This window comes from Peromyscus eremicus, chromosome 2, assembly GCF_949786415.1.
Source record: "Peromyscus eremicus chromosome 2, PerEre_H2_v1, whole genome shotgun sequence".
Classification (NCBI taxonomy): Eukaryota; Metazoa; Chordata; class Mammalia; order Rodentia; family Cricetidae; genus Peromyscus; species Peromyscus eremicus.
The window spans coordinates 143,541,660-143,567,938 of record NC_081417.1 but is presented as its reverse complement, the minus strand read 5'-3'; the positions used below and the strand labels follow the sequence as shown (position 1 = coordinate 143,567,938).

The window sequence follows — 26,279 nt, the reverse complement described above, 5'->3', positions numbered from 1 at the left end:
AAAGACTGGGTTAGGAGGTTCTTTTATTAGGCCCACAGGTTCAAGGTGAGCCTGGGTAATGTCTTTAAGCTTTGTTCCTCCTGGTTGGCAGAAAGAAAGAGAGAGAGAGAGAGAGAGAGAGAGAGAGAAGGAAAGAAAGGAAGGAAGGAAGAAAGAAAGAAAGAAAACAGGGAGGCGGGGGCAAAAAAAGGATGAACTGTAAGAGAGGAGACTCTGAAACCTGGAGGTAAGGGTAGCTTAGACCTAGGTCTTAAGAACAAAGCTGGGGGCAGAAGTGATGGCTCAGTGGTTAAGAGCACTCTCTGTTTTCCGGGACCTGAGCTCTGTTCCTAGCACCCATGTTGGACAGCTCACAACAGGCTCTAACTCCAGCTCCAAGTTATCTTCTGGTCTCTGTAAACACCATATGGGTACCTTCATGCACATGCATATATACACACAAATAAAATTAAAACCTAAAATAAAAACCCAAAACAAAGAATAAAGTGGCCTCTCTGTTCCAAGAATCAAACAATTCCCAAATCAATGAACAAAAACAGTTAAAAGTCTTTTCCATGAGCAAGGCTCCTATGTACAGAGGCCTTTTGGTGTCTGCACTCATCCCTCTGGAGTTTATTCTAAAAACAGTGAAAAAAGGCTGTAAAACAAGAAAACAAAAACAGAGGCATGGAGACAGATGAGAAGCCAGGTACATGGACACTGCTTTCCACCCTGGATCAATGGATTTGGCAGAGTAGGCAATTAAATATGCCCTTTTGCCTACCCATCTTGATTATAAAATTCTAACCTTTTCAAAGAACTCAGGAAAGTAAAGTTGCTTAAAATGTAGGTTTCACCCTGAATAAAAACGAAAATCAACTTTTTTCTTCAGTGCTGGAATGGGACTCAGGGCCTCACACATGCTAGGCAAGCACTCCACCACGAACCTGCACCCTCAGCCTCATAATCACCTTTTTGAGCAAAAGAAATACTCTCACCAAGAAGTAGTAAGTGGGGTAGGGGTGGGGTGTCACAAAAGCCACCAGCAGAAAAGCAGTCTGCATTGCACATTCCACCGACAATTCACATAGAAGCCAGCCAAATCCTGACTCGAGGAGTAGCCAACTCACATGTGAAGATGCCACTGAGACCAGACCGGAACCAAATCCAGAGAAGCTTTCTGGATATCAGCATGCAAAAGAGAAGGCTTCACTCTATTAAGCAGCTCACATTCAAAGCCTAAGCAACTCACAAACCACACTTTTGGCTCGGATTTGCCTGACATAAAAAGCATGCACAAATGCATGCCATTCCTTTTTCTCTAGCTGACAGTGCTCCTGTATCATCCAGTTTGTCTGGATATACGGGCAGATTAAAAATAAAAAACCATAAAAATTAAATAACACGCACACAACCATGCCTATTTACCTTGAATGGGGTAAGAATAATGTGCTGGGCTTGGCTGGCTTGTGGTTAACCCTGTAGTGCAGGTAAGAACACTGTGTTGACTTGGAGATGGAGTCTGAATTAAACCACTTTCAGGTTTCATACCTGGCCACAGTGCACCTGAATCAGATAAAGTGGACCAGTTACACACAACACACGGGCCGAGGAGCACAGCTATGCTTGCAATACCAGCTGCTACGTTTGAAGTTGAAATCTTAAAACAAATTCGCTTGTAGGAAGAAATGACTGATTCTCCCACTTACACCACAAGCAAATATAGTCTCAGAATTCAAAGATGGGGTCACGGGAACAAAAACTTTGCTAAAACCCCAATAGAAGTATCTCAACAGTTGGAGCAATTGACCAGGATTCAGAAGAGTTAACAACATCAAACTGGAGTACCTGTCTTACAGAAAGACTGATGTCAATGTACAATGAGAAATTCACATTGTCTAGGTGGGAGATAGTCTATATCAGTTAAAATTCACTTACCCATGAGATAAGCAAGTTTTTTGTTGTTGTTGATGTTGTTTTGTTTTTTGGGTTTTTTTTTGTTTTGTTTTTCAAGACAGGGTTTCTCTGTGTAGCTCTGGTGCCTGTCCTGGATCTCGCTCTGTAGACCAGGCTGGTCTCAAACTCACAGAGATCCTCCTGAGTGCTGGGATTAAAGGTATGCGCCACCACCGCACGGCAGCAAGTTTTTAAAAAATACTTTAAATACATCTTTCTCTTAAACTGATTTATAAACTTTTTTCCTAGATTAGGAAAGACATGCCTGCTTTTAAAAAAAAAAAAAAAAGATTAACTCTATTACATAGGCCCCAGTGGTGGTTCAGTTGGTAAAGTGCTTAACATATATAAAAGTCCTGGCTTCAATTCTACCACACAAAGTGGGCATGGTGGTGCATGTCTATAACCCCAGCATGCAGGAAGAAAAGGCAGGAGGATCAGAAGCTCAATGTCACTCCTGGCTACAGAGCAACTTTAAGGCTATCCTCAGCTACATGAGACCCTGTCTCAAAAATACAAAACAAAACAAAAAACCCGAAAAATGTAACTTAGCTGAGTGGTGGTGCATGCCTATAAACTTAGTGCTCAGCAGGTTGATACAGGCAGATTGTGAGATCAAGGCCAGCATACTTTATGGCAACACATGGTCTCAAAAAACCCAAATTAAAAACATCTTGAAATATGTAACTTAGAAAAAAAAAGTTATGTATATTTCTATCATCTAAACTTAACTACACTAATGGACTGCAGAAGAATTACCCACATCTCTCACGGTGTCCTATCTCTCTGCCTTCCTCTTTGAAACAGGGTCCCTTCCTGAATCTAGAGCTAGGCTGACAGCCAGCAAGCACTAGTGATCCTCCTGCCTCTGTCCCCACCCCTAGTGCTTGGGTTATAGGCACACACACACACTGCCACACTTGGCTTTTTACACGGGTGCTTGGGATCTGAGCTCAGATCCCCATGCTTGAGAAGCAAGCACTCTTTCCCACTGAACATCTCCCTGGGCCACTATTTTACTTATTTTTAAAATTTTACATGTAAAAGGTAAGACTCAGTGCTATGATTCTTGGTGGGTTGGCATTATGTACTCTTGTTAAGCAAAGTGTCATTTACATGTAACAATAACTTCCATATTTATTGTAAGCAATGTGGTTGTATTTCCCAAGTAGGTTTAGACCCTAAAGAATTAGATTTGTGAAAATGTTTATTAACACACAGTATTAAAGCAATTTCTCATCTACAGCAATACATCAAGTAAGAATGTCTTGTTACCTTGTTACTTAGTGTTTTACTTTCTGAGGCAAAGATCTGTCATGTGGACCAGTCCTGAATATGGAGATTACAGGTGTGTGCTATCATGCCAGGCCAGAAACTCAAATAAACATTTTTTTTTTTTTTTTAAGGAAAGGAGGAATAAAAGACAATATGAAAACTGCCTGTAGTATCACTGTAGCTCCTGTCCTTTACACATGTAAATATATCCCAGAATTCCTTATACTAAGTAGTATGACCAAACAGTTGAATTCTATAGGACTATTGCACAGAGCAAATGAGGAAACCGAAAATTGTTTTTGTTTGTTTTATGGGGTGTGTGTGTGTGTGTGTGTGTGTGTGTGTGTGTGTGTGTGTGTGCGCGCACGCGCACATGACGGTCAGAGGACAGCTTCTCTTCTACCATGTAGGATCCAGGAATCAAACTCAGGTCACCACCTTGTCAGCAGGCACCTTTACCTGCTCAGCCACCTCCCCAGCATTCCTTCATTCCTTCACTTATTCATTTATTTTTTTGAGCCAGGGTCCTACTGTTTTTAGCCAGGCTGGTTGTGAACTTATGTCCTCCTGCCTCTGACTCCCAAGGACTAGGACTACACCCATACACTATCACACTTCGTTTAAAACCTCAAATATATTTGTGTGTGTGCATGTGTAGGCTTTTAAAATTACCTTTTTAGTCAGCATACAAAGTAATGGGTTCCATTATGGTTTTTTCAGGTACGTGTCATACTTCACGCTGATGCATCACCCTCCCAAGGTCCACTTCCTTGCCCACAACCCTGGCATCTCTCAGCAGCTGCTTCCTTCTGCTTCCTTATTGAATATATACTCCATTACCTTCTCTTTTTCCCTTCCCTTAAATCTCTTCCTCCCCTTTCAAGACTTTCTAGTTACAAGATCCCTCCCTGAGAATATACAATTTAAACCTAGTTTCCACATACCAAGAAAACATTTAGTGATTGTCTGAGTTTGGCTTGTTTTATTTAACATAATGATTTCCAACTTCGGGCATTTTCTGTAAATGTCATGATTTCATTTTTCTGGGTTATCTGTTTTTGTTGTTTTAGACTTGAATTTCTAATCTTCCTGCCTCTATTTCAGTGTGCCCCACACCTGGCTGCAATCCTGTTGATTGTTAAGGCTGATTCCATTTTCTGAATATTGTGAATAGTGAAGTAATAAACATGGATATTCAAGTATCCCTGTGATAGATGACTTAAATGTCCTTCAGACACAAACCCAATGTGTTACAGCTCGGCCATATGTGTGGGAGCCCGTTCTCGGGTTCCTCGTGGCTTTACCCAGCAGGTCCGCATAGAGAGGATGATTAGGACCACGGGCGTGAGTGCACGTGTCTGAGATGGTCTGCACTTGGCTGTGCTGGGGGGGGGGGGGGTGTCTTTTGCTCCACCCCTTGGCATCTCTATAAATACCCTGGGGCAGAGACAGTCAGGGCCTGTTGGAATAGGTTCCAGGCCATCTCGAGGATATCCTTTATTTTCTATCTGTTTATCTCTACAATCTAAATCCTTCTATCTAATATTTCCTGCTGCTCGCACTCAAGAAAACTCGGGGGAGCTGTGGGGTTGGTGGGTAAACGCCCACACATATGTGAGTTCTATTTTTACTTTTTTGAAAAAGTTCCACAATGGCTATACCAATAGCCATAGATATTTTAAGCCTATAAATTATGGAGGCTGGAGAGCTAGCTCAAAGGTAAAGAAAATGCATTATTCTTGCAGAGGACCTGGGCTTGGTTTTGAGTGTCCAGGTTGGGCAGCTCATAGCTGCCTGTAATTCTAGTTCCAGAGCATATAATACCTCTGGCCTCTACAGACAGTATACTTAGGGGTACGCACATACTTCCACCTCCCCTACACATAACTAAAAAGCAAAAGGTAAGTATTAAAAGACTATTAAATTGGGGCTGGAGAGATGGCCTAGCAGTTAAGAGCACTTGCTGTTCTTGCAGAGGACCCGGGTTCATTTCTCAGCACCTACATGGCCGCTCACAACCACCTCTGACTCCACTGGGGATTTGATACCATCTCCTGACCTCCCACAGGCACCACGGATGCATGTGGCACATTTACATATATGCAGGCAAAATAATTACAAAAATAAAATAAATTAACTAAATAAACATTAAAAAAGACCATAAATTATAATGGCTACTGAGTTTTCCATCCTATGGACATACTGCAATTTAACATATGCTTTTCCAATGCACATGTACATGTTTCTAAGTTTTTTGTTTTTGTTTCTTCTTCTGAGACAGGGTTTCTCTGTGTAGCTCTGGCTGTCCTGGAACTCACTTCGTAGACCAGGCTGGACTTGAACTCAGAGACACGCCTGCCTCTGCCTCCTGAGTGCTGGGATTAAAGGTATGTGCCATCACCACCTCCTGGCCTGTTCTTACTACTATTAATAATGCTGCAATGAGTATCTCTCTAATTAGTTCCACTTGATAAAACTTTCTAGAACTGAATCTGATTCGGGAAATGGAATAAACTCTTAATACACCTCACATCGAAGATCTTTCAAAATAACCACATCAGTACCAGCTCCGAGCACACTGTGTGAGCCTCTAAAGTAAAGGAGCACCCTTTCCTCGCTCCTCAGTTCACCAGACATGAGACTTCCAACCCCCTTTCCATCACATCACCCAACTTTCTACAGCTCTGGAAAGATTACGAGTAAAGACTACCCCTAGCAACTTTTCTACATTTCTTCTAGTTTTTCCCCCCAATTTTTTAAAAAGGACATTTTGATTTCAAGCTGAACTCTGAGACCATCTTTTTGATACAGGACCAAAATTTAGGAGAATTTATCCGACTGAGGCCTAAATCTAATCTTCAGCATTTACTAATTTTATGACTTTAGTTGCTCAAAGGGGGCAATGTTACTACATATCACTAAGATCTGCTTTAAGGATTAAATGAGACAATAATATAAAATGTGAAGTCCTAATCTAACATATTGCTTGATACAGTGAAAATTCCCCCCCCCCCATCAATACAGGGTTTTTCTGTGTAGTCCTGAAGGTCCTAGAACTCATTCTATAGACTAGGCTGGCTTGAGTGTGGGGATCAAAGGTGTGTGCCACCACTGCCCAGCTACAGTAAACATTTAAAAATATAATTATAATGAAAGTTTATTTATTTAGTTAGTGTTTTTGTGTGTATGTGGGTTTGTTTGTTTGTTTTTTTGAGTCATGGTTTCATGTAGCCCCAGCTGACCAATCTCATGGCAATCTTCCTTCCTCCGTTTCCTGAGTACTATAATTATAGAGGTGAACCACTGTGGCTGGCTATAATTATAATGACATTTTCAAAAGTCTACTTATTCCTGAAATATATTATTAGACTAGTTAACCTGAAGACAGCACTAGGGTAACAAACCTACTAAAATTCTGACTTCAAAAGACACATTTTCCCAAAGAAAGGGTGGTGGTGGTGGTGGTGGTGGTGGTGGCGAACTTCTTTAATCCCAGCACTTGGATCTCTGTGATTTTGAGGCTAGCCTGGTCTAAAGAGTGAGTTCCAGGACAGCTGAGGCTACACAGCAAAACTGTCTCAAAAACAAAAATAATTTTTTAAAAAAGGAAGCATTTTTATATCTAAATAAATATAATACCAAAGACAGCCATGTATTAAATTCCAAGAAAATAGTCTTTATTTAAATTAGTGTTGCACTCATGTGTATACACCCTCACATACACATTTGTGGGTACCACAGTGCAATTTTGTGGAATTGGTTCTCTCCTTTCACCTATGTTCTATGGATCAAATTTAGGTTGTCAGACTTGTACTTCAAGAGCCTCTATCTGCTGAGTTACCCTGATGGTCCCAAGAAAATGATATTTAAAGACATGGTGACTAGGCTGGGCATGGTGGCACAGGCCTGCTATCCCAGCATCTGGGAGGTGTGATTTCCCCAGATCCCACCAGGTGGCAGCAGAGAACTGACTCTCACTTGTGTATGCACTCAGTCACATGCACACAAAATTCACAAAATTGAAACAGAAAAGATACCATAACTTTAAGAAGTATTATAAATGGGGTCAGAAATATGGCTCAGTGGTTAGGAGTGTTGTGCTAGTCAATCATGAGGAGCTGAGTTTGCATCCCAGCACCCACATTTAGCATGGCTTCAGTATGTGCCTGGTCTCAGGTGGGCAAGGATAGGAAGATCACTGGGGATTGCTGACTGCCAGCCTACCCCAAAACGCAGGATCCAGGTTCAGGAGAGACTGGGCCACAAAGGGATGAGACAGAGTGACAGAGAAGGATACTCAATGACCTCCTCTGGCCTGAGTGGACTTACAGGCGCATGCACCTACCTGCACACACACATACATGCACACAAATATATTGCAAATATCTCATATACTTCCCTGGAAAAATGGAAGAAAACACATCTATCATATACACTGCCCCTAACCTAGTCTTTTTTTTTGTTTTTTTTTTGTTTTTTTTTTGTTTTTGTTTTTTTTTTTGTTGTTGTTGTTTTTTTCGAGACAGGGTTTCTCTGTGTAGCTCTGGTACCTGTCCTGGATCTCGCTCTGTAGACCAGGCTGGCCTCGAACTCACAGAGATCCGCCTGGCTCTGTCTCCCGAGTGCTGGGATTAAAGGCGTGCGCCACCACCACCCGGCCCTAACCTAGTCTTTTATCAGTAAGTATCATATATTACCTAAAGTCAAATCAAGTCAATATAATCAATTATTTTTTTCTCCCATTTACTGACAGGATAATCTAAGTTTCTCTTGTCTCCAACTACAATAAATAGATTAAAGATATTCATCCTTACCAATTAGTCTTTGTAATATAAAACTTTCTTAAAGTTCTCTGAAGAGCTCTATTTAAAGAATTTCCTTTTCTAGTATGAGGGAGATACAATGACTATAAAAGACAAGAGCACCTTGTTAGGTGTTTTCTTCATTTCTTCATTTACTTATTTTTTTATTTATTGGTTTTTTGAGACAGGGTTTCTCTGTGTAGCCCTGGCTTTCCTGGAACTCATTCTGTAAACTAGGTTGTCCTTGAACTCACAGAGATCTGCCTGCCTCTGCCTCCCAAGTGCTAGGATTAAAGGCATGTGTCATGACCACCTGGCTGTGAGGTGTTTTATTAACTGAGTTTAGGGTAAAAGAAACTGTTATTCAACAATAGATGGGATCAACTATTCAGTGTGTTATAGAGCTTGGGCTTGCTAATCATAAACTTCAATGATAATGAGGGGGAAGATATACAAAAATAATTACTGTACAGCTGATAGCCTATTAGGAGCCATCCGAGGAAAATTTAGCTTAATAGATGCAATAATAAATGACCACAGGGCTGGAGAGATGGCTCGGCAGTTAAGAGCACTGACTGGCTCTTCCAGAGGTACTGAGTTCAGTTCCCAGAACCTATGGGTGGGCTCACAACCGTCTGTAACTGTAGTCCATGGAATCTGACGCCCTCTTCTGGTGGGAAGCCGTAAACGCAGACAAAACACCCGCAGACATAAATACATACATAAATAGATCTCTTAAAAATTAATTTTTAAAAAAGTTAAGAAATAGCCCCCACACATCTAGGTGTGGTAGTGCATGCCAGAATTCCCCAGCACTTGGAAATCTGCAGCAAGAGGATCACGGAGCTTATGGCAACATAGAAAAACCCTGTTATGAATTATTACCACCTAGGAGCCATAAACGGTGGTGCATACCTATAATTCCAGCACTTGGGAAACTGAGGCAGGAGGATTTAGAATTAGAGGTCAGCCTGGCTATAAAACACTCTCAGAAAAAAGAGAGAGAGAAAAGAAAACAGAAGGAGGTAGAGTGCTTGTGTAGTGTTCAAAAGGCTATGTGACAGATCTCCAGCACAGCAGAACAAGAAAGCACACAAACACCCTCAATTCTTCTTGGCATTTACCAAGGAACCAGAGGATGCTAAGAAGCCTAAAAGTTAGACAGTTGTCAGTAACACAAGACACTGGTCAAGAGAGCCACAGACTTAGGAATGGACAAACTACACGCAGGCACACTCAAGTCCCCAGCATCTGTGGGGTAACTTCTCTACAAGATTTAAAATACAACACCTTAGCTGGTTTAAATGAAGTCTCAAAGACATAACTTTTTTTTTTTTTACTAATTTTTTTAGATTTATTTATGTGTATGAGTCTTTTGCCTGCATGTATATCTATAGTGTGCCTGGTACCCAAGGAGGTCAGAAGAGGACAGCTGAGTCCTCTAAAACTGGAGTTATAGAAAGTTGTCAACAGTCAGTACTAGCAACTGAACCTGGGTCTTCTGCAACTGCAATAAGCCCCCTAAAACCTAACTTTTAACATATTAAGTTAGATTAATATTAAAATAATTTTAGCCGGGCAGTGGTGGCGCATGCCTTTAATTCCAGCACTCGGGAGGCAGAGGAAAGTGGATCTCTGTGAGTTCGAGGCCAGCCTGGTCTACAGAGTGAGATCCAGGAAAGGCGCAAAGCTACACAGAGAAACCCTGCCTCGAAAAACAAAAACAAAAAAATTTAAAACTAGGCTAGAGCAGAGGAGCAATAAGGCATACTGTACATAACTGTCATTTTATACATGGGCAAAAAATTTGCCACAGATACTAAATGGTCAACCTCAAACTGTAAATTATTTTGATTTACAGTTCATATCCAAGATACATAGAACTAATGAAAACAACTCCCTATGCACATGGCTTTGGATATCTTCCATTCTAAAAGCACTTTTGATTCATGAGAACAACATTTGATTGATTTGGGGAAGGAGTGGTACGGGAGGAGAGAGAAATGAGCCAAACAAAAAAAACAGAAAACAGCAATGATAAACAATACAAAACAAAAACCTACTGTGAGACATAGTCTATCAATATTTAGACTACATGATTTTAGCAGAAATCAGTCACCTCAAAATGTATTGACTACGTTTCCCTTAGCATGGCACTATATTCTAATAAAGTAAGTAAAGTTGACAGTGATCCCCAAGTCTTCTGATGAGTCCAAGCCTCTAGCTGGGGTGTCAGGGCACACACCATGTAATCCCAGTATTCAGGAAGCTGAGGCAGGAGGACTGAAACTTCCAAGCTAGCATTTACTATACAGCAAGTTCAAGACCAGCCTAAACGAATGTAGCAAGGTTCAATAAGGTAAAGTTTGGGGAGCATAGCTTAGTGTCAGAAAGCCTAGCATGGCAGGAGGAGGGCCTGAGCACAAACCTCAGCATTTGGTGGGGGACCCAAGTTTCAGAGTAAAGACCTTGGAAATAGTCAAGTTTTGGTGAGTAACCAAATAATTATGGAAAGCTGTAAACACAACTTCTACCACATACTTAATGAGTAAACACCCTATAAAGGATAATGTTTCCTCCTCTTTCCTGGCCAGTCTTGCTTGCTTTCTGAGGAGGGACACAAGTTTCTGACTGATGGAAATGTTCTTAAGAACTGCTCATAAAAAGGACAGCTTACCAAAAGGAGGTAGTCCGTACGTTTGGGTTGCCTGAGGATAGACAGCGTAGGGTTGAGACTGCTGCAGTGTCTGGTACTGACTCTGCCCAGGGTAAGCGGTTTCCGAAACAGGAACTGAGAGGATATGTGCATAAGGTCTAGGAAAATGAAGAAAATGAAAACTTCCACATGTGGCTCATTTTAATTAATGAAAATGGACAAAACAGTTAATATCACTAAGACAAAGAATCCAGGAATGAGGAGATTAACTTTCCATTGCAAAATAACTATTATTATGGTCAGAAAACACAAGTTTGTCCATTACTCTTTCCAAGGAATAATTTTATGAAAAGTAAATAGTTTCAAACATCTTCCCAAGTTCTTACTATTACCCTACAAAGAACTATGTCACATTCAAGGCCCTAAATGAGATACTTACTTAATCCCCTAAAGGAGGATCACTTATTTATACCCTATGTTGGGTAATGACTAAAATCTGGGCTGGGGACATAGTCAGTTGGTAGAGCACTTGCCTAGTTGGTAGAGCATTTGATTGTTAGCACCACATGAACTGGGTTTTGTGGGGCAAGTCTGTAAACCCAGGACTTGTGGGGTGGAGGCAGAAGGATCAGGAGTTCAATGTCATCTTTTACTACAGAGTGAATTCAGTCACCCTTGACTCTGTAGTGAGTTTGAGGCCAGCCTGGGTCTCTTAAGACCCTTTCTCAGAAAACAAAACAAAAGCAACACTTTAGAACAATTCAAGAATGGACAGAACAGAATTAGCAGCCGGCTTCTCTTCATCCAAGCACTGCAGTTCTAAGCCAACTGCAGTTCTAAGACACGGAAGGCGAGGCTGATGGAGCAAGGAAAAGCAACCACATCAAAACTAGGGAGTGGCCAGGCATGGTGGCGCACTCCTTTAATTCCAGCACTCGGGAGGCAGAGGCAGGTGGGTCTCTGTGAGTTCGAGGCCAGCCTGGTCTACAGAGCAAGTTCCAGGACAGCCAGGACTCTGTTACACAGAGAAATCCTATCTCAAGAAAAGCAAACAAACAAACAAACAAAAACCCCAGGGAAGGCCGGGCGGTGGTGGCGCACACCTTTAATCCCAGCACTCGGGAGGCAGAGCCAGGAGGATCTCTGTGAGTTCGAGGCCAGCCTGGGCTACCAAGTGAGTTCCAGGAAAGGCGCAAAGCTACAGAGAAACCCCGTCTCGAAAAACCAAAAAAAAAAAAAAAACTTCAGGGAGTGGAGGTGTGCTCCAGTGTCCTGTGTTTCCTGTGAAACAGGAGCCAGCTTGGCTGATAGACCCCAGAAGTCACTTTAAGCTTCAGCACACTGCCACTAGTTGGTGCCAGTCACACCAGCGACAGCCAGAGAACCAAATTCACCAGTGAAACCCCTGCAACTTCACCCTGGCTTTCTGACTTGGTAATTTATCCATTCTACTATACCCTATATATAAATTCTATTTATTTTATTTGGCATATTATGATGTAAGAAGTGCTATTATATACCATAAAAGTCTTAATAAATATGGGGTAGGAGGATTATGTCTTAGGGGAAAAGACACCCCCGCCCCCCCCCCCCAAAAAAAACCGCCTTTGGGAGAAGCAGATAATAAAGAAGGCTAGAAGGAAGAAGCATGTGAGCTGAGCAGGTAAGCTGTACACAACTGAGAGACGGTACTCCAGGACAGAGCAAAGCGCTGCAAAGGTGCAAGAAAGGAGAGCCAGGGCCTCCCATCTGAGAGGAAGCCTTCAGAGAGCTACATCAGAAAGGGAAGGAGCGTGCAAAGTAGACAGACAGACACACGGCCTGAGTGCCAGGCGAGAGTCGGACAAATCTCCACAACAGGAAGGCCCTGGTGTTGCTAGTCGGGGCTGTGACACCCTGGCTCACCGAAGGAAGGTTGGCAAGAGCAGAGCTGGTCTTTAATAAAGATTAATGGCACACTGCTTTCTGAAATGGACTAGAAGGACATAACAGTGGGGCGGAGGCCAGTTAAACAGGGATTTTAATGCAGTGCTCCAGTACGTGGTGAGGAGGCAGAAACGAAGGGGGGGGCACACTCGAATAAAGAATCACAAAGTAGCAGCTATGCATGTTGGGGATGAATCTGTGTACGCAATAGACTCATATTTCAACAGTCTCATTAGCCAGATCTAAGCCTGGAAAATAGTTTAGACAACAATTGCTACTCACGTCACATGAGAATATTCTGAAATAATACTGTCTCAGAACTGTTAATTTCCAGATATTGTAAAGACCATAGTCTCTTTTCCCATATGTCTTTACAGATATCACCAGGATAGTCAGAATATTTCAAAAATGAAAGGAAAAGATGCATTATCTCACTTGTTAGCCTTTCAAACTAATTAACAGTACAACTTGGATACCAGAAAGCTTGCAGAGTTGACATGTGTTTCACATTTAGTATCTAATCTAGGTGTGCTCGATCTGTGGCCTGTAGGCTGAATTCATCCCAGGATAGCTATGACTGAGACCTAGTACATTTGTAGATGACATGTCAAAAGAGTGGACCATCCTATGACATGTAAAATCTCCCCAGAATGCTTCCAGAAGACAGTGTTAACGCTCCACAGAAGAAAACCGCATGAGAATGGCTGGCCCAAGAAGACATTACTGTTAACACCAGAATGTGGGAAATGTTAGTTAGCTTGTTTCTTTAACTAGAGGTATAAGCAAATGGGTACAACAAAGAAAAATGCCAGTTTCCTTTTCCGAGCAGCCTCACAGGGCTCTCTCACCTGTTACCAATTTCTTCATGACTCTTGCATTTGCTCATTAAACTAGCAAGAGCACACTGGTTTAGTGGGTGCAGCTGTTTATGTCTGTTTGGATAGGTCCATTCTTCATTAATACATAACCGCAACCTGGTACAAACATTGTTCTGCACCCGGCCCACCTTAAAGATGATTAACCTGGGTCTTAAGCACTGACCGTATGCTGTGAAGGCCTAAAATGTACCTCTTTGTAACTCTAACCCACTACCCCTGTCTCAGAGCAGTCAATCTGGAGCCATCCTGAGCTGCTTTTACTGCTCCGTATGTCAATATAGAGAAAGGAAATGATCCTATCACTAACTGCTTTTTGATCAGTAGTCTACATTTTGAGTGCCTACTCAATTAGAGTGGGTTCCACGCAATAGTAATCTATTCTAGCAACCATGTGATTTTTAAAAGGATGATAGATTTTATTAAGATGTGACGAAAACTGGAGTAAGGACAGAACAAGGGAGGTGAAAATAGTTAAATATTAAATTTTGCAATGAGCCTAGAGAAAAGTTTGGAAATAATTATTCAACTTACTTTGCAGAATACATTTGTGAGGTATAATCATTGGATGAGCGAGGGATGTAATCGGTGCATGTCATAACTGAAAGAAAGATATTATCAGGTAAAAAAAAGTTAGAACATTAAAAAAATCAAATGGAAAAACACATCTTACTGTATATTCCTTCAAAGTAAATAACACACCAATGGAATGCCAAAAAGTTCCAAAGACTGTGTAGCAGAAAACACCTCATTTCTCTGTTTACAGGCCTGCCTGTAGAGTTTAAGAGGCAGTAAAAGAAGCAAGATAGGATGGAGAGGGATAGATGGACACAGAAAAGATCTGAAGATAAACCAACTAATTCCCACTTTCTCATCACTAAGCTATCTCTGAAGGAAAACGCCCTAGGCTCTCAGCCATGCTCACTGACAAACTCAGAAAGCCAAACCCATATCTAAGAAATCGAATGATGCTGCTTCTTCGTCTAGACTCGGGGTACTTACTCTACTCTTAGTGAGAAGTCCTAGGAACGACCTGTGAGACAGGTTTGGTAAAGGTGCCTGGTCTCATTTGGAAACCATTGCTATGGCAATGCAGACCCAACAGCAGTACAGACAGGAGCAGTTCTTCCTGTGTTGTTACCCTCCGCTTTATAATAAAGGCTTGTTAAAGTCTGGCCAGGCAGATGCTCTGAGACCCAGGGAGTGCAGGACTTTTCCCTCTGGTGCCCTCCTGCCCTCCTGACTTTGTCTGGAAAAGGCGGCTATGAAAGCTTGACTCTCATGCTCACAACTGGGATAAAGCTTGAGCCACATACTAGCACCCCTTCAGTTCATCACCCACAGAGCTGCACCGTAACGGCTCCGACAGCCTCCTCCTCAACTGTTCAGACTTCCCTCAGCAGCACCAAAGGAGCTGCTCTGTTGCAAAGACGGACTGAAGCTGAAGCACTGGCTTTTATCTAACGAGATTCCCAGAGTGACTCACACAGAAAGGAAGGTCAAGAGAGGAGGGGCCAATTCACACCCAAGAGTAAGACAAACGTACACTGTGAAGTTAGTGTAAAAGATTTTGTGCAATGACACTGTTTGAGGCCTTTAAAAGATTATTAAAAACTTGAAGATCACTTTCATCTATATTCAGATAGACAGAAATGAAGGTAATATCAATTAGGTGTGAACATCTTATCCATCACAGAACATAAGGTAGGGTCATTCAAACTCTGCAAGATGGTTTCCTCTCCGTTGACAGGTACTCAAGCCCTATCTACCTCTCCTCCAGTGACAGACTTGTTTGGAGTGGATTACAAAGCTGGGGGACTGAAACAGGAGTTTTTGTCTTAGACTACAGTAACAACAGTGAGGATGGGGCAGAGTGCAGGTGTCACTAACGCATCACTCTAATCAGCTCCGAGATATGGAATAAGGAAGACAGGGAGGAGGAGGAGGAGGAGGGGACTTCCAGGTTTGTCAGGTGAACAGATGGTGGGACAGTAATACAGCTTCCTACAATGGGTATGTTTGGGAGAGGACACAATCTGATTGGTTCAAAGAGACAAAAGCTTCTTACATATTATTTATGACTTTGTTTTCAGACCATAATTAGCAATTTCAAGTAGGCAATTGGATACACAAATGAAATCAGAGAAATCAGACTGAAAATAAAAATGTGGGATTTGGCTGGGCATGGTGGTCCATGCTTTTAATCCCAAAACTCAAGAGGCAGAGGCAAGAGGATCTCTGTGAGTTCAAGACCAGCCTGGTCTACCTAATGAGTTCCAGGCCATCCAGGACTACATAGAGAAACCCTGTTTTAAATTATTAATTTGGAATTTGTTAACAATATATGACATTTAAGTAAAGGATGGGAGGATCCCTGAGGAGGAAGGTAGCCTAGAACCCAAACCTGAGGCCTCCTAACATTAAATAAAGTACAGCTAGAAGAAGGGTCATCAGGGAAGAAAAGTGAGAGGAAACGTGCTGAGAGAGGGAGACTCTGAGGACAGACAAATGTCTACTGGAGTCGGCAAATACGACAGGAACTGAGAACTTTGCCCAGAAGTTTCATGGGAAGAGAGACAACAGAAGCTAAGTCAACCAGCTGAAGAGTGAACAGGCGGAGGGAAGCAAGCGAAGGCAACCCTTTCCGAGGTTCCGATGTATTGTGAAACACAGAAAATCTGCAAATCACAAAAGATGCAAAGAGCTCTTGCTGCCTTCTGAAGATGGCAGCTAGCAGAGCACACCTCTTTATGGCAAGAAGAGTTAAGAAGAAGAATGCGATGATGCAGGAGGGAGGCGAGAAGACCATCACACCAAGTCTTCCAAGAGGAAGGCCAGAGAGGGTTTGGAATGCAGATAAAAGGATTTAGATTTGACAAGACAAGGATACTCTTCTGTTCTAACAAGGAGGAAGCAAGGCAGTATCACAAACACAGGGAGGAGGGCTGGAGACGGGGAGTGAGCACGGCAACTCCTCCTCACTGGGCTTTTACTGGAGAAGACAGCAGCTAAGCAGGAGGAAAGGTGAGAGTGAATCTTGATGTTCTGATATAAATTAAAAGGGAAAGCTCCACAGAGAAATGAAGGCTTCCCAACAGACGGAGTACTCACCTGAGGCCTGTGCTTATGACGAGCAGTAATTACTCAGTTAAGTATGTAATTCCATCCAATAATGCTTAGTTATTTGTACACATTTACAGAGAAGAGGGAGAGTTGAGTTAAATTAGGGTTGGGGTTTAGGATGAACATTTGATTGATAGGTAGGATTACTTGGTTTTATTTCAAGTTTTTGTTTTAATCTTCTTTTAGTAACAGTCAGGCATTAGCCCACAAGCTTTTTAAATTTTAATAAAATGCTACTATTTTAGAAATTCAACATCCAAACAAAACTAAAGTCACTGAGTATGACTCCTTGGATGAAGAGACTCCTTGAGACTTGTCCTCAACTAGTACGTCAATGACGCTTATCAGAGTACAGGTATGAACATTGGGAGAAGAGCCTTCTAGATATTCTGGATAACCCAGACACTCAGTGAAACTCCATTATACAAGAATAACATCCCTTGGTTGTAGTAATACCACATCCGCCGTGCATAAAACATAGTACTTACTTTCCTCTGACATGCTAAGATTTGACGCAAGGCTGGATGTCTCAGGCTTCTGATCACTGACATCCGGGTTGTTTACTTGACTAGGAGAACCAAAACAAACATATTAGCCCCTGAATGAGTTGCTACAATGCTGAAAAGGATAAGCTCAAACCCACCTCCCCTTAGGCTGTTCCAGTAAGAAGTAAATCTAGATCATCTCCTAATTCTTGGCTTTTAGCAACTCAGCTGAAAGGAGGAGGCCCAAGGCAGCACTTTCGACATCCGACTGCTCTTTGTCATATCCTGAGACCCTGGAAATTTCATATCACTTGGAAGCCCCAGCTACGTCATGAACAAGTCAAACATTTTTCTCTAAGATCATACATTAAAATAACTCTGAATATCTAATACAGTACTGTCACTTCAAATATATATATATAGTATATGGGTGGATCACAATGTAATGTGTTGGTATTTATACTCTGAAATGCAAACCAAGCTAGTTAACAAACACCACCTCACATGCTTATTCTTTGTGGTAAAAACATCTGAAATCTATTCTTTTGGTAATTTGAAAGACATGGTACTTTATTCCCACACCATTCTGTGTATCTGTTACTTTGGTTAAAAATATAACAAAGTAGGGAGATGTCTAATTAGAAGTGGGTCATCATCAGCTACAAATCTTAATTTGAAGAAGTTTTTAAAAATTAAATAGTTTGTTCCCAAGGAGGAGTTCTGAGCCTTAAAACCATTCTCTATTATTTAAAAAAAATGAAGTTTGGTGTGGTGTTGTATACCTATAATTCTAGCACTAGGGAGATGTAAGGCAGAAAGATCAGGAGGTTCAAGGCCATCTTCTAATACATGAGCCTGAGGCCAGCCGAGGCCACAAGAGTCCCAGAGACAAAGTTAATACCAACAAAACTAATACCCAGGACACCAGCTCACTGTGGCTATTTGTCTGTCTGCTAACCTGCCTATCTGTAGTGTCAGCGACTTAACCCAGGTCCTCGTGTGGGAAGCAATCACTATAGCTTTTTTAAAAAATTAATCCTAAGAAAGTTAAGAGAAATTCTAATAGGTAAGTCATATAAATAAGGAGGATTAAGTCATTACATTAGAAACTACAATGTTGCGAGCATGCCACTAAAATTCTGGACTAGCGATGACTCCAAGCTGAGTCCTTTCTAATGTTTTCCTCCTTTTCTTTCCCTGTAAACCCATTATTCCATCACTTCCTCCCACGATCGCATAGCGGTTAGAGTACACCTTCTAATTGAATGTGGTGACTCACTCCTAATTCCAGGACTTAGGATGCTGAGGCAGGTGGGTTCATCATAAGTTTGAGGCCAGCATGGGTTACAAAATTAGTTTAAGGCCAAGTCTGCACAAAAGAGTGAGACATTATCTATCACAAAAAACTAGCTAACTTTATTATCAAATGTAAGCTCTAGAGCTGGAGTGCCAAGTTCATAAACCACTTTTCCAATAACTAGCTGTAGAGTTTGGACAAGTGATTCAATTGTCCAAGCTTCAGTTTATTTGTCAGTGAGTTTGATAAAACAGAACGTGCCTCATTGGGTTATAAAGATAATGAATGACAATACATACAAAGTAGCTAAGTCCAGACATAACAAGCACACAGTAACCACAGCTGTTCTGTTTCTTGGTTCCAGCCCATGTACCCTTCCCACATTTACACCCCCTGTTACTCTTTCTTCCCAGGGACAGGTAAGGGCTACTGTGCCAGAGGCTGTACATCTGAGCATAAAAATGCCTAATTGGAGGTAAAAGTAGTTTCTACATAGCAACATTTAAAGCTCTCATGACCTCTCAAGCTAACCTCTAATATCAAAGTATTAATAAAGAATTTTCTTCTGGTATATTTTGAATGTTAAATTGAATTTCCTCAGCTACATTCATTCATTCATTCATTTAGAGGCAGGATCTCATTATGTATCCCTGACTGGCCTGAAATTTGATATAATGACCAGACTGGACTCAAACTCAGACATCAACCTGCCTCTGCCTCCTAAGTGCTGGGATTAGGGGCATGCACCATCATACCTACCACATTTAATTGAAAAAACAAACAAACAAAAAAACAGACCACCTTTTTTTTTAATGTATATGAGAGTTTGGCTGACATGCATGTATATGGACATGTGTGTGCCTGGTACTATGGAGCCAGAAGAGGGCTTCAGATCCCCTAGAACTGGAGTTATAAACAGTTGTAAGTCACCATATGGGTGCTGAGGACAAATCTTGTTCCTCCACAAGAGCAGTAAGTGCTTTTAATGGCTTAGCCATCATAGCCTGGAAATTTAATTTTTAAAGCAAAATTTTCAAACAAAGTTCAATTTTATCTTTGTTCAAATGATTACACTTTTGGAATAACAATGTACTACCCAAGTTATAACCATGGAAATTAAAGGGGAGAGGAAAGAAATGGCATGAACTAGTTACACTGGTCCACACCAACATGCTAAATCATAGTGCCCTGAATTTTACGTAAAAGTTAAGGACTTCTGAGTCCCACACCTCATACCTACTTAAATAGAATTTACACAAGGAAGAACTTGAAACTGGGCCAGAGTTCCACATTTCCAACTGCAACGATGGTTTCTTTTCTGTGTACTTGGATAACTCTGAGTTTCAAAGTTATAGTCACTGCTGAAGACTATTTTTAAATCCTGAATCTTTTTTTTTTTTTTTTTTGTTTCTGAGACAGGGTTTCTCTGTAGCTTTGGAGCCTGTCCTGGACTAGCTCTGTAGACCAGGCTAGCTTCGAACTCACAGAGAGCCACCTGCCTCTGCCTCCTGAGTGCTGGGATTACAGGCGTGCGCCACAACCACCCGGCGCTAGATCCTGAATCTTAAAAGTGATATGTCCTCGGACACACTGGGCATACCAATTCTAAAAAGCCTTTGATTCTAGTATGATTTAGAATTTTATTATAGCAAAATCCCCTACACACTCAACTGAACATGAACAGATTAGAAACATACTATCAAAATAGTGAATTAACTCTAGCACTTTGTTCAATGTTTAGAACTGTCCCCAGAGAAATTGTATATTGCCTGAAAATAATTGCTTTCAGAACATATAAATGTAAAATTTTGCTTAACAACAAAGTTGCTTAAAAAGTAAAAATAATTGCCAGGCAGTGGTGCACGCCTTTAATCCTAGCACTCTGGAGACAGAGATAGGCAGATCACTATGAGTTTGAGGCCAGCCTGGGCTACAGAGTTCCAGGAAAGGCTCCAAAGCTACAGAGAAACCCTGTCTCGAAAAATCAAAAAGAAAAAAAGAAAAAGAAAAACACTCAAACTTCATAAACTGAACAGACTAAGTATCTTTTCATTCAACAGAACTCTTGTCAATTATCAATGACTGATAGAAATAAAGAAAAAATAGTATTATTCATCTTTAAAAAGATACATGCTATAGAGAGACACACCTGAAGACATTATTACTAAGTTACAAAAGGCTATATATGTACGTCATTTTTACTATATATATAATCGTATAGTCCTTTACATGAAGTTTTTAGAACAGTCAATCCCACAGACTAATCTCACAAACACAGAAAGTAGAATGGAAGATGCTAGGGACAAACAGAGAGGGGTAAAGGGAAGCTCTGTTTAACAGGTATGAAGTCTCAACATGGGAAGACAATAAAAGTTACAGAGATGGATAGTGTCAGTGGTCCCACAAGTTCACGTACACATTGATAATGAATTACACTTTTAAAAGTGTTTTAAGGGCTGTGGGATGTAGCTCAGAGACAGAGCTCTTCCTAGGATCCTCAAGGCCCTAGATTCAATCCCTAATGTGGTGGATGGAGGGGAAGGCTGGGCATGGTGGCTTAAGTCTTTAAACCTCAGCACTCAGGAAGCTAAGGTCACAAGTGAAAAGCCAGCATGGCCTACACAGTATGTCTGTCAAAGGAAGAGGGTAAATGGTAAATTTAAGGATACTTAGCCATAGATTTAAAGCTTACCAAAGGAAAAAAAGAACTGCAGGAAAAGACAGAGTTGGCAGGTTCTGTAGCACAGCAGGAGAACTGACTTCCCAGGAAAAGGAAACAGAAAGTATCCAAAAACCAATCTGCTGGAAGCAAGATGCTTCTTTTTTAATGTCTCTAATTTCTCTTTGAATTAGGTAGCAAGTTCCCTAGCTGAGTGAATAAAATCGTGGGAAGTAAAGAGAAAGGGAGAAGACAGGAGGCAAAGATAAAAGGAAGACAGACTTAAGATGATTTTAGACACCGGGAAATCAGACACACAGAGAAGGATGTCTACGTGCCTATTTGAGACGTAACCATAAATGGAAACTAAGATGAGTCAGTATAGTTTTGTGCTGTTCTATTACAGTGCTATGGTGACAGGGAATAAGTGAATAATCTGGGTTTGAGCAAAGTTGTGGTTTTATTGGCAAGCAGATCGGGAATATGCATAGAATAGGTGGACAGTTGGGTTTAAGCAAGGATGTACTTTTGCTGGTAAGCATAACACAAGAAGAGTGGAGAAAGCTAACATGTTCAAGGGGCAGACTATAGTAGTAGATCTTTTTTTCTTCCCCCTGGCTTTTTTCTAGACAGGGTTTCTCTGTGTACCCCTGGCTGTCCTGGAACTTGCTCTGTAGACCAGGCTGGCCTTGAACTCAGAGATCCACCTGCTTCTGCCTCCCAAGTGCTAAGATCAAAGGTATGGGCCACCACCACCCCACAGTAGTAGATCTTATAAACTTAACTAGCATAAGAAAGAAACTGAAGTCCATTTTGAGAGAAAAGCCAGTGGGTAATAAAGAAAATATGCTTGAAATTTAAAGTGGAAGCATGAGCTACATGGCCGGAGTGGCAGTTGCAGGGTAAACAATCTGGAATGATCTATGTGGTAGTAAAAATAGCATTCTTGAAAAACGTGTTGGAAATGATGCAGTTTCTGGCTCAGGTGGTCAATGGCTAACCGACAGGAGGTACAACTGGAAAAATGACAATCATGAAGGCACTGGAGACTGAACACGAGGTGCTAAGGACACCTCCTTTCTACAGGAGTGGAAGCGGCGTTTGGAGTACCACATGCTCAACTGACAGTTAATGCCGAACTCTTCCTATTTCCCTTATTTTGGTCTCTCCTTCCTTTGTACTGTACATTTGACTGAAGAATATATCATTTTTCATTTATGAGTTTCTCCACAAATGCCCGATATATATAAAATGAACTCAGTAATACTGTTTAATAAGTAATGAAGGCATAACAACAACAAAAGATCTGCCTAAGTATCAGAGGGAAAGCTATTTTGGAAAAGTAGATTTTTGCTTGGTTTTGGGGGGGCAGGGTCTTGCTGTGCTGCCCAAACTAGTCTCATCAATCCTATTTTGAAGAGGAATTTTAATCTGAAACCAAATCATTTCAAAATGCAAAGGTAACAGTGAAAACCTAAAAGGCAGCAGTCACCACAAAGCATGCCCCTATACTAATCAGCACAATCATTTAAAAGAAGTCCAGCCGGGCGGTGGTGGCCCACGCCTTTAATCCCAGCACTCGGGAGGCAGAGCCAGGAGGATCTCTGTGAGTTCGAGGCCAGCCTGGGCTACCAAGTGAGTTCCAGGAGAGGCACAAAGCTACACAGAGAAACCCTGTCTCGAAAAACCAAAAAAATAAAATAAAAAAAAAATAAATAAAAGAAGTCCAATTTTATAAATACCTTAAAGTTTGTTCTCCTGGTTCCTGCATCTTGGCTTTCTTCACCTGCAAACATCAGTACACATTGAAATCAGTGCAGTAATCTCATTCTGAAACCCTAGCTGCAAACACAGTTGTCTCTCCGTATCACAGGGCTGGCTCCAGGAATCCTCACTAATACCAAAATCTGTAGATGTTCAAGTCCTTTATATTACCATGCATAGTTCTCATGTACTTTAGACCACCTCTAAATTACTTACAATATCTAATACAATATAAATACTATGTGAATAGTTGTTATACTATATTATTTAGGAAATGAGACTGTTTATACAATATGTGCACTAAAAAATTTTTTTGCCCATTATATTTACCCTTAGTTGGTTTAATTCACAGATACTGACACCTGGTAGAGAAATTTTACTATATATTAACCAATATGTATTTCATTTTGTTTTTATTGGACCTAGAATAAATGTTATTACACAAAAATGTGAAACTTTTACATGACAGTAGTTCCTTACAATAAGCCAACCAAGGGGTTGAAGACCCCCAGGATGACATGCAGACTCTGACAAAGAATCTAACCCCATAATAAAAGCGAGGGGGGGGGGGAGATGTAGCCCAAGGAGTAAGGAAAACTGGTTTAAACAGAAACTGAATTGAAAACAAGAAAAGTTCAACTACAGTTTACTGCCTGTCATCATTTTACAATTAACATTTTCAGCTCTTACTAACCCACCTTTAAATAGTATTCTATGATTTGGGGGCTAGAATGATGGCTCAGTAGTTAAGAGTACTTTTTGCTCTTGCAGAGGACCCAAGTTCAACCCCCAGCACATACATACCATTATGTCAGTTAAGGGACCTGAGCCCCTCTTCTGACCTCCTCACATACATACATACAAACAAACAAAACACATACAAAAATAGTATTCTATGATTTTAATTCAATTGAGAATCCCAGTGTGGTGGCGCATACCTTTAATCTTAGCACTGTGGGGGGACAGAGGCAGGTGGATCTCTGTGAGTTCAAAGCCAGCTTGGACTACATAGTTGAGTTTCAGGCCAGCCAGAGCTTAAAGATCCTGTCTAAAATAAACAAATAAATAAATAAATAAAAAGTTAGTAGTCGGGGTTGGGGATTTGGCTCAGTGGTAGAGCGCTTGCCTAGCAAACGCAAGGCCCTGGGTTCAGTCCTCAGCTCCAGAAAAAAAAAAAAAACGTTATTAGTCTAAGCTGAAACCTGATCAATTGAATTTAGTAGGTAAAGAGGAACTTGTATCTGGGGTGGGGTGGGGGCGCAGGCCAGTATGTACAAAAAGTCATAAAAAGGGCTCAACTAGAATAAAGAACATGAAATCAATGTACTAAAACCTCACTGCACCTCGGAGTAGTGCGTGTGAAGGAAGAGACGATGACACAGTGCAGCATCAGTACACAGTAGATCAGGGAGCTGGAGCCTACCTTGAGGATAACAGGGAGCCTCTGAGGCCTTGCAAGATAACAGACCAGTCTGATAAGACAGAGACAGAAAATGGACAGGAGGGAAACAACGTTAAGTGTAAAAACAAAGAGGCTACTGGATCAGCACAGATGGGAGGGGATGCCCTAAAAACAAATCTCAGAGTAAACTAAAGGCCACAGCTGGACTGTGCTGGTTTAGAACATACTCCCCTATACCGTCCACTTCATTATGGTAATTTTTAAGCTGTGTGCTATTCAGGTATTAGACGGGGATGAGTTGCTAAACCCAATTGTATTAGACACAAAAACACATACATATATACACAATATACATTTATTCTTTTCTACCCACCAAAAATCTGGTAATAAATGAAGGAGACTCATCTCATCTATTTACAGCATTTTTTGTCCCCTAAACACATGGGGACATAAAGTCAGCATTAGTCATAGTATAATATGGCAAACACAGGAAATAAAATGGTAGACCTTCTTTTATTTTTTGGAAAAATAGGCACATCTAGAAAATAATACTACCAGGCCACACTGAGCTAATAGTGAGGAGAAATCATCAATTACAAATAGCTTTGTAAGGTTACTATACGCAACCTTACAAAATACAGCACTCCTACCTCCAGATGGAGGGCCCTTCTCTCTGATGGTGTAAGCCTCTACTTAAAAAGGAGAAAACCAAGAGTAACTAAACAATAGGAAACACCCGAAGGCTAGCTCGGAGGTAAAGCACTTGCTTAGTGGGAGCAGGGCCCTCGCTTCAACCTTTAGTACTGGAGACAAGAAAAACAAAAAGAAACAAGGAAGAGACAACAACCACCACCCCAAAAAAAGGAAAGAAAGAAGATGGGGGAGAGGGCTCACTGCAATTTACAGAGTGAGCATCGCTGAAGAAATAGTTATTCTTCTCTGGTACTTTGAAGAATTCTTCTCAGTTTCCTAGTATCCTATAGTCAGTCACTTCTAAAACTTGGACCTGTCAATATTACTACCCAAACAGCACAGTCTTTTCTAAGGTCCGCTCGCTCCGTTTTAGGATGCTGTTAATGAGTCGACATTAAAGCAGCGCAGGGATGCAGTTTCTGGTACTACTCCTCCATTCCTCCCTGCCATCACTGCTGAATAAAACAGTAACGACATGTAAGCAGCGTGCTTCTTTGCAGCTGTTTCAAACGCGTCTCTCATTCGCTGGCTTTAGTTTAGTTTAGTTTTGTTTTTTCCCAGAGATAATGAACACTGGTCTGACAACTGTGTTTCTAAGTCTCAGGTCTACTGGACGGCTGACTATGGTACTACGTGACTGTACTCCCAGCACTCAGAGTTGCCTGTACTTCAAGGCCAGCCTGGATCACAAACAGATTTTGTCTCAAAGAAACAAAGTGGGCTTATGAGGTAAAATTTCTAAATCTGGAAGATCAGAACTTATTTAAAATACCATGATCTGGGTATGGTGGTGCATTCCTGCAATCTCAGGACCCGGGAGGCTTGAGGCAGGGGGCTCATGAGTTTCAGGCCAGTCTGGGCTTCTTAGAGAAACACTGCCTCCAAAACAAAAAGAAAACCCCATTCAGGGAGGCTGTCCTTTCTAGCCTCCAGATTACTCCCTTTGTGGAAAAGGAAGTGAAATTCAGAGTTGAGGCAGCCGTCCGTCTTAGCAGTTGGCGAGCGGCACGGCCACTTGTTCTACATAGGGATCTCTACCACAGCCGGTGAACAGCTCTTCTCCTGAAAATCAAACACTTACTCAGGTTCCTAAGTGTTTTCCAACAGGAAGTAGTACTCCATGTTTTCTCAGGTTCTGTGCTTGTCCACTAGGCATCTACTAATTACAGGAGCAAGCTGGAGGACAAAGCTGTTTGTATCACCTCTAGAGTCCAGAGACTATAGTCAGAAACATTTCCTCTACTAATTCAAATACACTTTTTAGTTATTGCTTTGAGACAGGGTCTCATGTAGCCCATGCTGACTTAGAACATGTTATACAGCAGAGGATGAGCTTGAACTCCTAATGCTCCTGCCTCCATTCCCCAAATGTCTTCATTAGGGTTTA

General features: G+C 41.3%; 1 protein-coding gene across 3 annotated transcripts in view; it reads right to left on the bottom strand.

The window, feature by feature from the left end:
- Eya3 (EYA transcriptional coactivator and phosphatase 3) overlaps window positions 1-26,279 on the bottom strand; it is an 88,259-nt gene that overhangs the window by 36,705 nt on the left and 25,275 nt on the right. For 2 of the 3 annotated variants that reach the window (XR_009377680.1, XM_059255101.1), the window contains exons 3-7: window positions 22,776-22,819; window positions 17,081-17,160; window positions 14,004-14,070; window positions 10,690-10,826; window positions 1,408-1,545 (exon numbers count right to left, since the gene is read on the bottom strand). Coding sequence is in view for 2 of the 3 variants with exons in the window: in XM_059255101.1 (XP_059111084.1) it covers window positions 1,408-1,545; window positions 10,690-10,826; window positions 14,004-14,070; window positions 17,081-17,160; window positions 22,776-22,819 (466 nt within the window). In the remaining variant the exon portion in view is untranslated. The remainder of the gene's footprint in view (window positions 1-1,407; window positions 1,546-10,689; window positions 10,827-14,003; window positions 14,071-17,080; window positions 17,161-22,775; window positions 22,820-26,279) is intronic. The other variant, XM_059255102.1, reaches the window with a different exon arrangement.